The sequence below is a fragment of the Salvelinus sp. IW2-2015 genome, linkage group LG2 (assembly GCF_002910315.2).
Source record: "Salvelinus sp. IW2-2015 linkage group LG2, ASM291031v2, whole genome shotgun sequence".
NCBI classification, from domain to species: domain Eukaryota; kingdom Metazoa; phylum Chordata; class Actinopteri; order Salmoniformes; family Salmonidae; genus Salvelinus; species Salvelinus sp. IW2-2015.
The window spans coordinates 23,183,612-23,199,358 of record NC_036839.1 but is presented as its reverse complement, the minus strand read 5'-3'; the positions used below and the strand labels follow the sequence as shown (position 1 = coordinate 23,199,358).

General features: G+C 42.0%; 1 protein-coding gene across 1 annotated transcript in view; it reads left to right on the top strand.

Annotated features, from left to right (window-relative positions):
- The first annotated feature begins 786 nt into the window (after nt 1–786).
- Nucleotides 787–15,747, top strand: part of LOC111977187 (protein disulfide-isomerase A5-like) — a 57,487-nt gene continuing 42,526 nt past the window's right edge. The window contains exons 1-2 of the mRNA XM_024006531.1: nt 787–861; nt 13,971–14,100. Of these exons, the coding sequence (XP_023862299.1) occupies nt 796–861; nt 13,971–14,100 (196 nt within the window). The 5' untranslated portion in view covers nt 787–795. The remainder of the gene's footprint in view (nt 862–13,970; nt 14,101–15,747) is intronic.

The following is a 15,747-nucleotide window of genomic DNA, read 5'->3' as shown; positions in this document are numbered from 1 at the left end:
AGTAACCGAAAGGTTGCTGGTTCAAATCCTCGAGACGACTAGGTGAAAATCTGTCGCCGTTCCCTTGAGCAAGGCACTTAACCCTAATTGTTTTTGATAAAAGCATCTGGGGGCTCCCGAATGGTACAGCGGTCTAAGGCACTACATTGCAGTGCTAGAGGTGTCACTACAGACCATGGTTAAATTCCAGGCTGTATCACAACGGCCGTGATTGGGAGTCCCATAGGGCGCGCACAACTAGCCCAGTGTCTTTTGGGTTAGGGTTTGCCTGAGGTAGGCTGTCATTGTAAATAAGAATTTGTTCTTAACTGACTTGCCTAGTTAAATAAAGGTTACATCTGCTAAATGACTGAAATGACCAACATAAGGCATGGCAAAATGGGTAGAATTGCAGGAAATTTGCTTTAAAACTACACAAAAAAGTAACCATCCCATGGCAACATTTGTAGAATCACATGAAATTAGTTTTAAATCTGCTAAATGTTATATCTGACCCAAGCAAAAATGTTTAGAATTGGAGAAAATGTGATTTAAAAATGTCTCTACACCCCATAGCAAAATGTGAAGAATTTCAGGACATTAACTTTAAAAGCTGGGGTGGGGTCAACCAAATATCGTTTGGAGCTCTCAAAACTCTAGAAGCGCTTCAACGTCTATGGCGAGGCCAGGGCCAATCTCTGGTAATGCGAACGGGTCTATCCTCCAAAACTACATTTCCTAAGAAGCCTTGCGGGCTTCTCAAGAATCAGTGAAAAGCCTGATTGCGCGTGCGTATCCAGACGTGGCAACGGCATCATGGCTTCTTGGAACCGCTACCGGAGTAGGATGAGAGAGCTGAACATGTACATATTCGTCTTGTTGGTAAGTTGTTTGTGCTCATTCTTTGTGTCATATAAACAGAGACCTGCTTGAATGTAAATGTTGTTCGTTTTATTTAATCTACAAAAGCCTGCGATGTATCTTTTCCCGGTCTTCGTGCAGGGAGGCAAAGTTGACAGCCCTAGCAATTTTAAATCAGAGCCTGAACCTGAGGCTTATAAATAACCCCCCCCCCAAAAAAAAAACAAGTGAATATAGTATCTTACTGTAGTTTCATATTGTTTGGTCAAAACGTGTAGATCCTCCTGAATGGATTGTCAGCACAACAGGCATCTAGTGTCCCTTTTCCGGGAATGGATATAGAATTCCTATGATGACGTAAAGTTAACCTGGCTGGAACAGAGCCTTGAAAATGGGGGACAATTATTCCACATATTCTACAATAGAACCCAATAATTTAATTTACATTGTTGCAGATTCATATTCAGGTATATATTCCTACTTTTCTACCTAATTGTCCTGCATACCTTGGCCGTCTCTCTGTGTTGTGTTATTCATGTGATTGCCTGGCTTCAAGGTACAGTAGTCTTTTTTGCGCTGTCTATTTTGGAACACAGATTTTGGGAACAGAACTGTGATTTGGCTGAATGCGTAAATTAGCCTTCTAAATTAAACGGTTTTCTTTTGAAGTGTGACTGTGACAAAGGCCACCCGTTGCTTTACTGTTCATCCCCCCCAACAAGTTGCTACTTTTTTTCCGGGGTGTGCATTGTTTACGTTTGATAAATGTCCTTTGGAATCAGTTAGACAGCTATGTGTTTGAACGAGAGGTGGGGTTATTATGACTCATGGATGGGTATGTTGGCCAGTCATTTGAACATTTATTAAGATATGTCTACACTTTTAGTAGTATAACTACATTTCTTGAGGAATGATTGCTAGAAATGTAACCTTGTTTGCTACAAATTTGACATGTTACGTTAGGCCTACATTTTTACTTTGTTACCAACACTCATCCCTTGATTGGCTACATAATGGCTGAATTTTGACATCATTCCAATCACTTGTGCTCATGGACCTTTCCTGTTCAGCATCCTGTTTGGATGTTTAGTAACTGCCATGTCAAACAAAGGTGGGTACTGCTGTTGTGTAATGGCAAGTAGGGGAAATTGTGTGTGTTTGTGAATTCAAGTTCTATTTTCACATGCACAAGAACAGTGAAGTGCTTAACTTGCATGTTCTACCCAACAGTGCCAAAATCAATATCAAAATATTAACGCAACAATTTCATTGATTTTACTGAGTTACAGTTCATATAAGGAAATTGGTCAATTAAAATAAATTCATTATGCCCTAATCTATGGATTTCACATGACTGGGCAGAGGTGCAGCCATGGGTGAGCCTGGGAGGGCATAGGCCCACCCACTGACTGGGCCTGGCTTCCCAATCATAATAAATTTTACTCCACAAAAATGGCTTTATTACAGACAGAAATACTCCTCAGTTTTATCAGCTGTCCAGGTGGCTAGTCTCAGACGATTCCACACGTGAAGAAGCCAGATCTGGAAGTCCTGGGCTGGTGTGGTTACATGTGGTCTGCAGTTGTGAGGCCGGTTAGTCGTACTGCCAAATTCTCTAAAATGACATTGGAGGTGGCTTATGGTAGAGAAATACACATTAAATTCTCTGGCAACAGCTCTGGTGGCCATTCCTGCAGTCAGCATGCCAATTTCTGGTGTTGTGACAAAGCTGCACATTTTTAGTGGCCTTTTATTGTCCCCAGCACAAGGTGCACCTGTAATGATCATGCTGTTTAATCAGCTTCTTGATATGCCACACCTGTCAGGTGGCTGGATTATCTTGGCAAAGGAGAAATGCTCACTAACAGGGATGTAAACAAATTTGTGCACAAAATTTGAGAAAAGGTTTTTGTCTGTATGTAACATTTATGTGATCTTTTATTCCAGCACATGGGACCAACACTTTACACATTACGTTTATGTTTTTGTTCAATATAGTGTAGCAATAAAAATACAAAAAATTATGATTGGGAGATAAAGGGAGACTGACCTACTGCTCTGTGTTGAAGGCTGTCTCTCTGGCGGCCCTGCCTAGTTGCCTGTCAAAGCAATTCTTTTTTAAATCCCTTAATCTGGATTGAGGGACCTCCTCCTCTTCACCTCCTATCATGGTGGGTTGGTTGCCCACTATACCCTCTAGAGCTCTTGTTCCCTATACAGTGCACTACTTTTGACCAGGGCCCATAGGCATCTGGTCAAAAGTAGGGCACTATATAGGGTGCCATTTGGGATGCAGTCATTGATAGAGGTGTTCATCATAAACCATCACCTGAAATCAATGGTTGATAATTGAAAAGGGCCACAATAGTTTCCTCCCTGTCAGCGGTTTCATCAGAGACCATTTTATCATCACTGAGGGGGGGTGTCTATGTCAGCTAAGATGGTGTTATTAGATGCAGTGTCCTTAGCATCTCGCACGCCCGTAGTTACGTACTTATCTATGCATGTACATACAAACACACTTGCATGGTCACAAACATGTAGGCCTACACAGTCACAGAGACACACAGAGGGACTAACACAACGTACATACACACACATATTCTCTTTACTGCTGTTCGAGTCATTAATCAGAGACAAAATGGAGTGTTTGACAAACCCACCCCTGATTTGTTCTGATTCAGTGCTCACCTTAAAACAAAACTTAAAACAGGACGCTGTTTATTAAGTAGATTTGTCACGCCAGATGGCGGGTACAGCGAGTGCCGATGAGAGAGCGAGATGACCGGCTGGGTTCCTCTCTGCTGGCTGCTTAGTTAGCGTGTTTTTTTTTTTTTTTTTACACTGATGTAAAGTGACACTTTTTTTTTGATAAAGGTAGGTGGGTAGTGTTCTAATGGACTTCCTGAATGTATTCAGGCGCGCTGGCGGTTTCCCAAGTGCTACCCTATTCCCTATCTATGGCACTACAACTGGAATAATGTGCCATTTGTGGTGGGAGGAGAGGAGCTCCTGCACTTAGGCCTACAATAGACAGCTGCGCACATTGCATCTTTATTGGATAGGCTGAGCTACAGCATATGTGATCAATAATGAAGGGATTTGCCATAGATTATAGTTCTGCACTAAACCGAATTAATGGGATATACCTGATGTGTTATGTTAAATCAGATCATATCAAAGTTTATTTGTCACGTGCGCTGAAGACAACAGGTGACATGCTTACACCTTACAGTGAAATGCTTGCTTACAATCCCTTAACCATCAGTGCAGTTTAAGTAAAAAAATAGTTATTAGGTAAACAAATAGATAAGTAAAGAAAACAGTAAAAAATAACAGTAGTAGAGGCTATATACAGGTGTTACCGGTACAGAGTCAATGGTGCACTGGTTATTTGAGGTAATATGTACATGTAGGATTAGTGACTGCATAGATAAACAGAGTAGCAGCAGTGTAAAAGAGGGGTTGGAGGTTTGGCGGGACACAATGCATAGTCCGGGTAGCCATTTAATTAGCTGTTTAGGAGTCTTATGGCTTGGGGGTAAAAGCTGTTGATCCTTTTGGTCCTAGACTTGGCGCTCCGGTACCGCTTGCCATGCGGTAGCAGAGAGAAGTCTACGACTGGGATGGCTGAAGTCTTTGACCATTTTTAGGGCCTTCCTCTGACACCGCCTGGTATAGAAGTCCTGGATGGCAGGCAGCTTTGCCCCAGTGATGTACTGGGCCGTACGCACTACCCTCTGTAGTGCCTTGCGGTCGGAGGCTGAGCCGTTGCCGTACCAGGCAGTAATGCAACAAGTCAGGATGCTCTCTGTTGCAGTTGTAGAACCTTTTGAGGGTCTGAGGCCCCATGCCACATCTTTTCAGTCTCCTGAGGGGGAATAGGCTTGTCGTGCCCTCTTCACGACTGTCTTGGTGTGTTTGGACTAGAGGTCAACCGATTATGATTTTTCAATGCCGATACCGTTTATTGGAGGACTAAAAAAGCCGATACCGATTAATCGGCCGATTTAATAAAAAAAAAAAAAAAATTTTTTTAAAAACTTTACCTTATCCTAGTGAGATTTACACGGGTATCAAAAATATATATATGTACATTTGTGGCCTGCTGGAGGTCATTTTGCAGGGCTCTGGCAGTGCTCCTCCTTGCACAAAGGCAGAGGTAGCGGTCCTGCTGCTGGGTTGTTGCCCTCCTACGGCCTCCTCCACGTCTCCTGATGTACTGGCCTGTCTCCTGGTAGCGCCTCCATGCTCTGGACACTACGCTGACAGACACTCCTTTATTTAACCACTCCTTTATTGGGGGTGTCTTGCTAATTGCCTATAATTTCCACCTTTTGTCTATTCCATTTGCACAACAGCATGTGAAATTTATTGTCAATCAGTTGTTTGATTTATTTATTTTTATTTCACCTTTATTTAACCAGGTAGGCAAATTGAGAACACGTTCTCATTTACAATTGCGACCTGGCCAAGATAAAGCAAAGCAGTTCGACACATACAACAACACATAGTTACACATGGAGTAAAACAAACATACAGTGAAAAATAAGTCTATATACAATGTGAGCAAGTGAGGTGAGATAAGGGAGGTGAAGGCAAACAATATATAATAAATAAAAATATAAAAAGGCCATGGTGGCGAAGTAAAACAATTATAAAAAAAACACTGGAATGGTTGGTTTGCAGTGGAAGAAAGTGTAAAGTAGAGATAGAAATAATGGGGTGCAAAGGAGCAAAATAAATAATAAATACAGTAGGTAAAGAGGTAGTTGTTTGGGCTAAATTATAGATGGGCTATGTACAGGTCAGTAATCTATGAGCTGCTCTGACAGCTGGTGCTTAAAGCTAGTGAGGGAGATAAGTGTTTCCAGTTTCAGAGATTTTTGTAGTCGTTCCAGTCATTGGCAGCAGAGAACTGGAAGGAGAGGCGGCCAAAGGAAGAATTGGTTTTGGGGGTGACCAGAGAGATATACCTGCTGGAGCGCGTGCTACAGGTAGATGCTGCTATGTGACCAGCGAGCTGAGATAAGGGGGACTTTACCTAGCAGGGTCTTGTAGATGACCTGGAGCCAGTGGGTTTGGCGACGAGTATGAAGCGAGGGCCAGCCAACGAGAGTGTACAGGTCGCAGTGGTGGGTAGTATATAGGGCCTTGGTGACAAACCGGATGGCACTGTGATAGACTGCATCCAATTTATTGAGTAGGGTTTTGGAGGCTATTTTGTAAATGACATCACCGAAGTCAAGGATGGTAGGATGGTCAGTTTTACAAGGTATGTTTGGCAGCATGAGTGAAGGATGCTTTGTTGCGAAATAGGAAGCCAATTTCATATTTAACTTTGGATTGGAGATGTTTGATGTGAGTCTGGAAGGAGAGTTTACAGTCTAACCAGACACCTAGGTATTTGTAGTTGTCCACATATTCTAAGTCAGAGCCGTCCAGAGTAGTGATGTTGGACAGGCGGGCAGGTGCAGGCAGCGATCGGTTGAAGAGCATGCATTTAGTTTTACTTGTATTTAAGAGCAATTGGAGGCCACGGAAGGAGAGTTGTATGGCATTGAAGCTCGCCTGGAGGGTTGTTAACACAGTGTCAAAAGAAGGGCCAGAAGTATACAGAATAGTGTCGTCTGCGTAGAGGTGGATCAGAGAATCACCAGCAGCAAGAGCGACATCATTGATGTATACAGAGAAGAGAGTCGGTCCAAGAATTGAACCCTGTGGCACCCCCATAGAGACTGCCAGAGGCCCGGACAACAGACCCTCCGATTTGACACACTGAACTCGATCAGAGAAGTAGTTGGTGAACCAGGCGAGGCAATCATTAGAGAAACCAAGGCTGTCGAGTCTACCGATGAGGATGTGGTGATTGACAGAGTCAAAAGCCTTGGCCAGGTCAATGAATACGGCTGCACAGTATTGTTTCCTATCGATGGCGGTTAAGATATCGTTTATGACCTTGAGCGTGGGTGAGGTGCACCCATGACCAGCTCTGAAACCAGATTGCATAGCGGAGAAGGTATGGTGGGATTCGAAATGGTCGGTAATCTGTTTGTTGACTTGGCTTTCGAAGACCTTAGAAAGGCAGGGTAGGATAGATATAGGTCTGTAGCTGTTAGGGTCAAGAGTGTCCCCCCCTGTTTGTGTTGCTTCCTAAGTGGACAGTATGATTTCACAGAAGTGTGATTGACTTGAGTTACATTGTGTTTAAGTGTTCCCTTTATTTTTTTGAGCAGTGTGCATATATATATATATATATATATCTCATACACACACATACACATTTTTGTAATAATGACAATTGCAACAATACTGAATGAACAATGAACACTTTCATTTTAACTTAATATAATACACGCACACAGCTCTGAAGTGACAATGATACTGAAGAGTCTGCTTAGGAGACAAATACTCAACTGTTTGAATAAAAATAGAGTTTAAGTTACCTGTGAATGTTGAAAACAAAAACTTTAATTTCTATATGCAGGAAATCCTATTTTAATAATGGGCATGGTAAGAATTGACAACCAAAGTGCGAGTCATAATTCCCATGACACCTTCTAGCAAAATCTGAAAAGCGGTTCCTTCATTTATTCCATAGGATATTTTTAGATTCACTTAAAATAAGGTCTGTGTTTCGTGTAGGCTTACATCACCGTTCCAATTTTATAACTGTGTAGATATCCATAGGACAAGGTAACTCTGATCAATATTGGCTAAATATAAGCGAAGATAAAACAATTTGTAGAGTGGATTTAGGAAAATATGTTGACAAACGTTACCTTATCCTAGTGAGATTTACACGGGTATCAAAACGTCGAGGCGGTTTAAGCCTGCACAAAACACAGACCTTATTTGACCTTATTTTTACCTTATTTGGTAAAATAACGAAGGAACCCCTTTCAAATTCAGCCGCAAGTTATTACAGGAATTATAACGCGTCGACTATTTCTCTCTAAACCATATACCTTTGACTAATCCGGAAACTATCACCTTGAAAAGAAAACGTTTATTCCGTTCCGTATTTTATCTAACGGGTGGCATCCATGAGTCTAAATATTCCTGTTACATTGCACAACCTTCAATGTTATGTCATAATTCCGTAAAAATTCAGGCAAATTAGTTCGCAAAGAGCCAGGCGGCCCAAACTGTTGCATATACCCTGACTCTGCGTGCAATGAACGCATGAGAATTGACACAATTTCACCTGGTTAATATTGCCTGCTAACCTGGATTTCTTTTAGCTAAATATGCAGGTTTAAAAATATATACTTGTGTATTGATTTTAAGAAAGGCATTGATGTTTATGGTTTAAGTACACATTGGAGCAAGACAGTCATTGATTTTTTTTTTATAAGATAAGTTTAATGCTAGCTAGCAACTTACCTTAGCTTACTGCATTCGCTAACAGCAGGCTCCTCGTGGAGTGCAATGTAATCAGGTGTTAGAGCATTGGACTAGTTAACTGTAAGGTTGCAAGATTGGTTCCCCGAGCTGACAAGGTAAAAATCTATGTTCCTAGGCTGTCATTGAAAATAAGAATGTGTTCTTAACTGACTTGCCTAGTTAAATAAAGATTAAATAAAGGTAAAAAGAAATCGGCGTCAAACGGACTTAAGTTTCCCTGCATTCAAGTCCCCGGCCACTAGGAGTGACTGTCCTTTGGGTGTGCGTTTCCCTGTTTGCTTATTTTGTTACACTGTTGACTGAGTGCGATCTTAGTCCAGCATCCGTCTGTGGTAGTAAATAAACAGCGCGAAAAATATAGAAACTCTTGGCAAATAGTGTGATCTACAGCTTATCATGAGATGCTCTACTTCAGGCTAGCGAAATCTAGAGACTTCCTTAGATTTTGTGCACCAACTGTTTACAAATATACACAGACCCCCCCCCCCCCCCCCCTTCTTACTGGAGGGTGTTCTATCTTGCCGGTGCAGCGTATATCCCGCCAGCTGAATGTTATCCATGTCGTCATTCAGCCACAATTCGGTGGAACATAAGATATTACAGTCCCGTTGGTAGGCTGTTCGTGATCGTACCTCATCCAATGATTGTACGTTGGCAAGTAATATTGATGGTAAAGGCAGATTTCCCACTCGCCGTCCGTTGATCCTTACATGGCACCCCGCCCTGTGTCCTCTATACCTGCGTCTCTTTCTCCTGCCAATGATGGCTTTTGGCCTTGTCGGGTGTCTGAAGTACATCCTGTGCGTCCTGCTTGTTGAAGAGAATCTTTGTCTAATCTGAGGTGAGTGATCGCTGTCCTGAGATGTTTCTTCCACCGTAAAAAAAAAAAAAAAACACATTAGACAACGGCTGCCATCTTCCGGCGCCATCAGTTCACAATATTCTGTGAGATTAGTGACCTTTGTCTTTTGCACTCAGCATTACCAAATATGTTTTTTGTTTTTTTTTCAATTTTTTTCAATTCAATTCAGACACAAATATTGACTTCCACAAAGTTTGCTGCTTCAGTGTCTTTAGATATTTTTGGCAGATGTTACTATGGAATACTGAAGTGTAATTACAACCATTTCATAAGTGTCAAAGGCTTTTATTGACAATTACATGAAGGTGATGCAAAGAGTCAATTTGCAGTGTTGACCCTTTTTCAAGACCTCTAAAATGTGTCCTGGCATGCTGTCAATTAACTTCTGGGCCACATCCTGAGTGATGGCAGCACATTCTTGCATAATCAATGCTTGGAGTTTGTCAGAATTTGTGGGTTGTTTGTCCACCCACCTCTTGAGGATTGACCACGTTCTCAATGGGATTAAGGTCTGGGGAGTTTCCTGGCCATGGACCCAAAATATCGATGTTTTGTTCCCTGAGCCACTTAGTATTTTTGCCTTATGGCAAGGTGCTCCATCATGCTGGAAAAGGCATTGTTCATCACCAAACTGTTCCTGGATGGTTGGGAGAAGTTGCTCTCGGAGGATGTGTTGGTACCATTCTTTATTCATGGCTGTGTTCTTAGGCAAAATTGTGAGTGAGCCCACTCCTTGGCTGAGAAGCAACCCCACACATGAATGGTCTCAGGATGCTTTACTGTTGGCATGACACAGGACTGATGGTAGCGCTCACCTTGTCTTCTCCGGACAAGCTTTTTTCCGGATGCCCCAAACAATCGGAAAGGGGATTCATCAGAGAAAATGACTTTACCCCAGTCCTCAGCAGTCCAATCCCTGTACGTTTTGCAGAACATTAGTCTGTCCCTGATGTTTTTCCTGGAGAGAAGTGGCTTCTTTGCTGCCCTTGACACCAGGCCATCCAAGTCTTTGCCTCACTGTGCGTGCAGATGTACTCACACCTGCGTGCTGCCATTCCTGAGCAAGCTCTGTACTGGTGGTGCCCCGATCCCGCAGCTGAATCAACTTTAGGAGACTGTCCACGCACTTGCTGGACTTTCTTGGGTGCCCTGAAGCCTTCACAACAATTGAACCGCTCTCCCTGAAGTTCTTGATGATCGGATAAATGGTTGATTTAGGTCTTACTGGCAGCAATATCCTTGCCTGTGAAGCCCTTTTTGTGTAAAGCAATGATAACGGCACGTGTTTCCTTGCAGGTAACGATGGTTGAGAGGAAGAACAATGATTCCAAGCAGCACCCTCCTTTTGAAGCTTCCAGTCTGTTATTCGAACTCAATCAGCATGACAGTGATCTCCAGCCTTGTCCTCGTCAACACTCACTCCTGTAACTTCTTGCGAATCAGTGGCACACTAGAGTGAAATTGCAGAGTGCCAAATTAAATTACAATAAATATGAAACTTTCATGAAATCATAAGTGCAATACATCAAAATAAAGCTTAACTTGTTAATCCAGCCGCCGTGTCAGATTTCAAAAAGGCTTTACGGCGAAGCAAACCATGCGATTATCTGAGGACAGCGCCCAGCACACAAATGCATAACAAATCATTTTCAACCAGGGAGTTGCGACCAAAGTCAGAAATAGCAATATAATATATGCCTTTTGAATATCTTCTTCTGTTGGCACTCAAAGGTCCCAGTTACATTACAAATGGTTCTTTTGTTCGATAATATACTTTTATTTTATATCCATAACTCAGTTTAGCTGGTGCGCTTCAGTCAATAATCCACTTGGTTTCCCTCCTTCAAAATGAATCCCAAACATTACCAATAAACTTATCCAAACAAGTCAATCAACATTTATAATCAAACATTAGGTACCCTAATATGCAAATAAACGATACAATTGAAGACAGAATCGTTGTCTTTACCGGAGAAAAATACCAAAAAACACGCTTTCATTCACGTGCTTTGAAACACTACAGCCAAAATGGGAGTCACCTAAAACTACAATTTCTGGCTAATTTTTCCAAAAACCAGCCCGAAACTCTAAAGACACATCTAGTGGAAGCCCTAGGAACTGCAATCGGGCACGATTTCGCCCTGTTATAAAAGTGCCAGCCATTGAAATCAGTGGTAGGATGAGAATTCTGGGGGGGGTGGTTTGTCCTTTTCAGTTCTGTTATACTCGCAGACATTATTTTAACGGTTTTTTTAGAAACTAGAGTTTTCTATACAAATCTACCAATTATATGCATATCCTAGCTTCTGGGCCTGAGTAGCAGGCAGTTTACTTTGGGCATGCTTTTCATCCGGATGTCAAAATACTGCCCCCTATCCCAAAGAAGTTAACGAGAGAATCACTGACATGTCAGCTGGTCCTTTTTTGGCAGGGCTGAAATGCAGTGGAAATGTATTTTGGGGGATTCAGTTCATTTGCATGGCAAAGAGGGACTTTGCAATTCATCTGATCACTCTTCATAACATTCTGGAGTATATGCAAATTGCCATCATACAAACTGAGGCAGCAGAATTTGAAAATTAATATTTGTGTCATTCAACTTTTGGCCATGACCTATATGGGCAATTCCATGGTAAGAGTGATGCTGAGACTCCTGATTTGTCACTTTAAAATGTATGTCAGACAACCACTGATTAGTGGACATTGTTAAAAGGAATCCTTGTGCATTGAGTTGTATGGTTTAACTTTGCACTCAATGGTTTTGGTTTGACATCCATCACTCTGTTGCTGTGATGCCCGAATGCAAACAAGAAAACAACGTGATTTGGTGAATCAGTGTAGCAATAGGGTTAGTTTAGGTTGTGTGGTAAAGGGAGTAGGCATATCTTCAGAAACATGATACACGTGTATAGAATAGCTAGCCTAGATCTTCAGCTTCAAACACTCACCAGAAAGAAATATACAAATGCATGAAAAGCAAATTGTGTTTATAACCAACCACAACATGAAATAAGTGCCTGACATCCAAGGGGACTTTCTTTTTTTTCCTCATTACTTTCTCTGCTCACTAGAACATCCCTGAGGCTATGGACATGAGCTAGGCCTAGCTACCTCTTCAGCTGTGGATGATTAGCTGCCTAGCATGCAGTGTATCCCCCTGTCTCTTCTGTCTGTCTCCATCGATTGGAAGTCTAATCTCTAGTCTGAGACAGTCTTCCTGCTGTTCACTAGATGTTGCTAATATCACAGGGAGGTGTGGGGGGGGGTGTATTGCGGAGACAGTCATTAGGATGCTGCTCACATTGACACGGGACAGTGACATTATGTCATGTAGCCTAAGCCAAGGAGTAGGTACCTAGGTAAGGAAACCAACCAATGCACTGATTGCCCAGCCATTGTTGCAGTATTGGCTGCCTGTCAGCTGTCAGGGCATGTGATGCGTGAGCCGCGAGCACTACAAGGTCAATGTACCAGGAAAGGTTTTTGCAAATTCTCTACTCGTTCTGTGTGTAACTCCATCCATGCTGATGTCCGTGTAATTCCTTCTCTCCCAACCTCGCATCCGCCACTCTCCATAGTGCTGCTTTCATTTCACCATAACACTATGCTGTCCATCAATTTCCTGTGAATGTAATTGTGCTCTTTGTAAGTTTTCACTCTGATCTTCTCAACAATATGCGCCATGCACACCCACTCTGTAAGGCCGTAAATGAGCCTGGAGAAATGTGATCGTGTGGGAGAGAAATCATCACCAGCCTTTCCTACATTTCTAAAGGGTCTAATGTTAATGTAGTTGTGAAATAAGCCTGTTCTGCCTCAGCAGCTGAAGGCAGCTCTTGAACTATCAAATAGCTGAGGACTGACTCATTCTCACACTCAATCGTCAATATCAGTTCTGTCCCTTGTCTTAACTGTATGCAAAAAAGTATTAGTTATTGTGAAGTGCTCAAAGCAACGTGTGTGTGTCCCTTGGGACGGTTGAGCAAATGTAGGCTAACGTGATTAGCATGAGGTAAGTAAACAATACTTCCCAGGACATAGACGCGTCTGATATGGGCAGAAAGCTTAAATTCTTGTTTAATCTGCACTGTCCAATTTACAGTGAAATGATACCATGCTTTTGTTTGAGGAGCGTTTATGAACTCGATTATGAACTTGAAAGTTTATTAATAAACCACTTGGGCGGTCTTGATACATTTTGAACAGATATGCAATGGATCATTGGGTCAGTCTAAAATGTTGCACCTGCACTGCTGCTAGTGGCCAAAATCTAAATTGTCTGGGCTGGATAATACATTATGGCCTTTCTCTTGCATTTCAAAGATGATGGTACAAAAAAAATGCAATTTTCTTTTTACCCTTTGTGTTATTCTCCTACATTTAATTTCACATTTCCACAAACTTCAAAGTGTTTCATTTTCAAATGGTTTCTAGAATATCCATATCCTTGCTTCAAGTCCTGAGCTACAGGCAGTTCGATTTGGGTATGTCATTTTAGGTGAAATTTGGGGAAAAAAGGGTCTGATCCTTAAGAGGTTTTAGGTAAAATATTTAAACTCCAACTATTGATTTTCATATTCACATATGTTGTACCTTTAGACCCTATTTTACATAATCTAATGTGTTTGTACCCACCATTGAGACCCTCAGTCACACACACAATGAGTTGACTCGGTCTTTGTGTCACCTGATGCTGACCACATGCATAGGGTTTTGTCTTGCACATGAGGTGTCAACCATCTCATATCACAAAAATGACCATTCTTCTGCACTGAAGCATCCAATGTGTGAGTTAATGAGAGTAGGCCTCTGAAATAATAGTGAATTAATTAATAAAATAGTATCTATCATCTGTCTGCAGGTGTGCCTGGTGTCTGTGCTGCAGGCGGTGGTGAAGGTCTCTCCTCTGATAGAGAAGGTCAGCGACCACAAGGACTTAAAGAAGCTCCTGAGGACCCGAACTAATGTCCTGGTGCTCTACACTAAGTCAGGTGGGTTAGAACCAATGTCCTGGTGCTGTACACTAAGTCACTCCTGTCAGGTGAGTTAGTGGGCATACTTTAGGCCTTTAGACAAAACAAAAAAAAGTCTTTGTACTCATAAAGCCTCTCAGAATAGGAGTGCTGATTTAGGATCAGCTCCATGTAATCTTATTCATTATGATCTAGGCTACAGTGATCCTAGATCAGCACTACTCTGAGATGCTTCGTGAATATGGTCCCCAAGCTGCATTTTTCGGTGTAAATGACTTAAAGTATGATCTTATCTGTAGTGTTCTCTTATCTCTGACAATCCGTCACTTACAATGGTAAATGAATGACATTGGAAGGGCAGTGGTGATGCATCACACTGCTTGTTTATAATGACCTGCAGCTTATCTTGTTCTCTTCTATTCCCTGGGTTTGGAAGTGCTACATAGAACAGTGTACTGAACAGAAAGACACCCCAAAAGCTCAATGTGATCAAATGAAGCCATGGAATTACATTCACTGACAGCCATTAGGGAAATCACCCTCTCTTGCATTTAATTACATCTTCATTAGCATATTTCAGGCCAGAAGAAAGTGCAGTGTGCATACAGTACGTGCTGCTCTATGCTGATGTTCATAAACAACCTACGTCTCAAGGCCCCACCGCTCCCATGAATTTTGTGTGTCGTGTGTGTACGGCTCCACTCCAAATCTATTTGCTTCATCATTCAGCCAGTGTTAGGTCATTGGATAAGACTTGCACATATCGAACGTCCCCCTGGGATAGATTGCTTGCCGTTACTGTGGCGTTGCGTTCTGGCATTCTCCGACGGTTTAGGAATGTTTACTCACTTCATTTCCTGCTGTCGGATCTTCTCCCTGACCGCCACTGGCGCATTACTTGGTTCCTTCACAAGAGGGGCCCAAAAAGCTCCAGAAGTATCTGTGACAGACAAGTGTTCTCGCGCTTCCCATCTGCCCATCAACTTTTCTGAGACCCCACCACCAACTTGAGGAAAAGTCTCTCCAGTAACTTGAATCTGCAAGCAATTTGAACTCAACATATATGGTGATCTCTAACATCAATGCCCAATGTTTGTATTACCACCAACCAACCTGGTGTGATTCAGGACCTCCAGAGGACCATGGCAATGCCCCAAAATAGAGGTGTCCAACACTACAAGTGTTGCGGTTGTAAAATGTATGTTTTGTCTCTGAATCCACATTGTATCTCAAAGGACATTGTGTAATGTTGTAATGCATTTTATTATTTGATGGTTTCTCACTAGGCCTTGGACTATGATGTGTTTATGATTTTTTTTATTTTTATAACATGGTGGAAGTAGTTTAGTGAGGACTCTGTTAGGTAATGTGTAGACCGTGTGAATCATAGATTATGCTCTCCCAGAGACTAGGTCTATTAAGTAACACTAGGGTAATGTTCATGGATACAGTACCCTTGTGATGTATGAGTTCACAGTCCATGTTTTTAGTGTTATGACCTCTGACTCCAACCTTCATTGAATTCTAACTAGGGTTTCAAAATTCCAGAAACTTTCCCAGGTTTTCCATTAACCCTGGTTGGAAGTTTCCCGGATTCTGTAAGGAATGGGCAGGAAATCCGGAATCCTACAACCATGATTTTGAGAGAAAGTTAGAACAGAATTG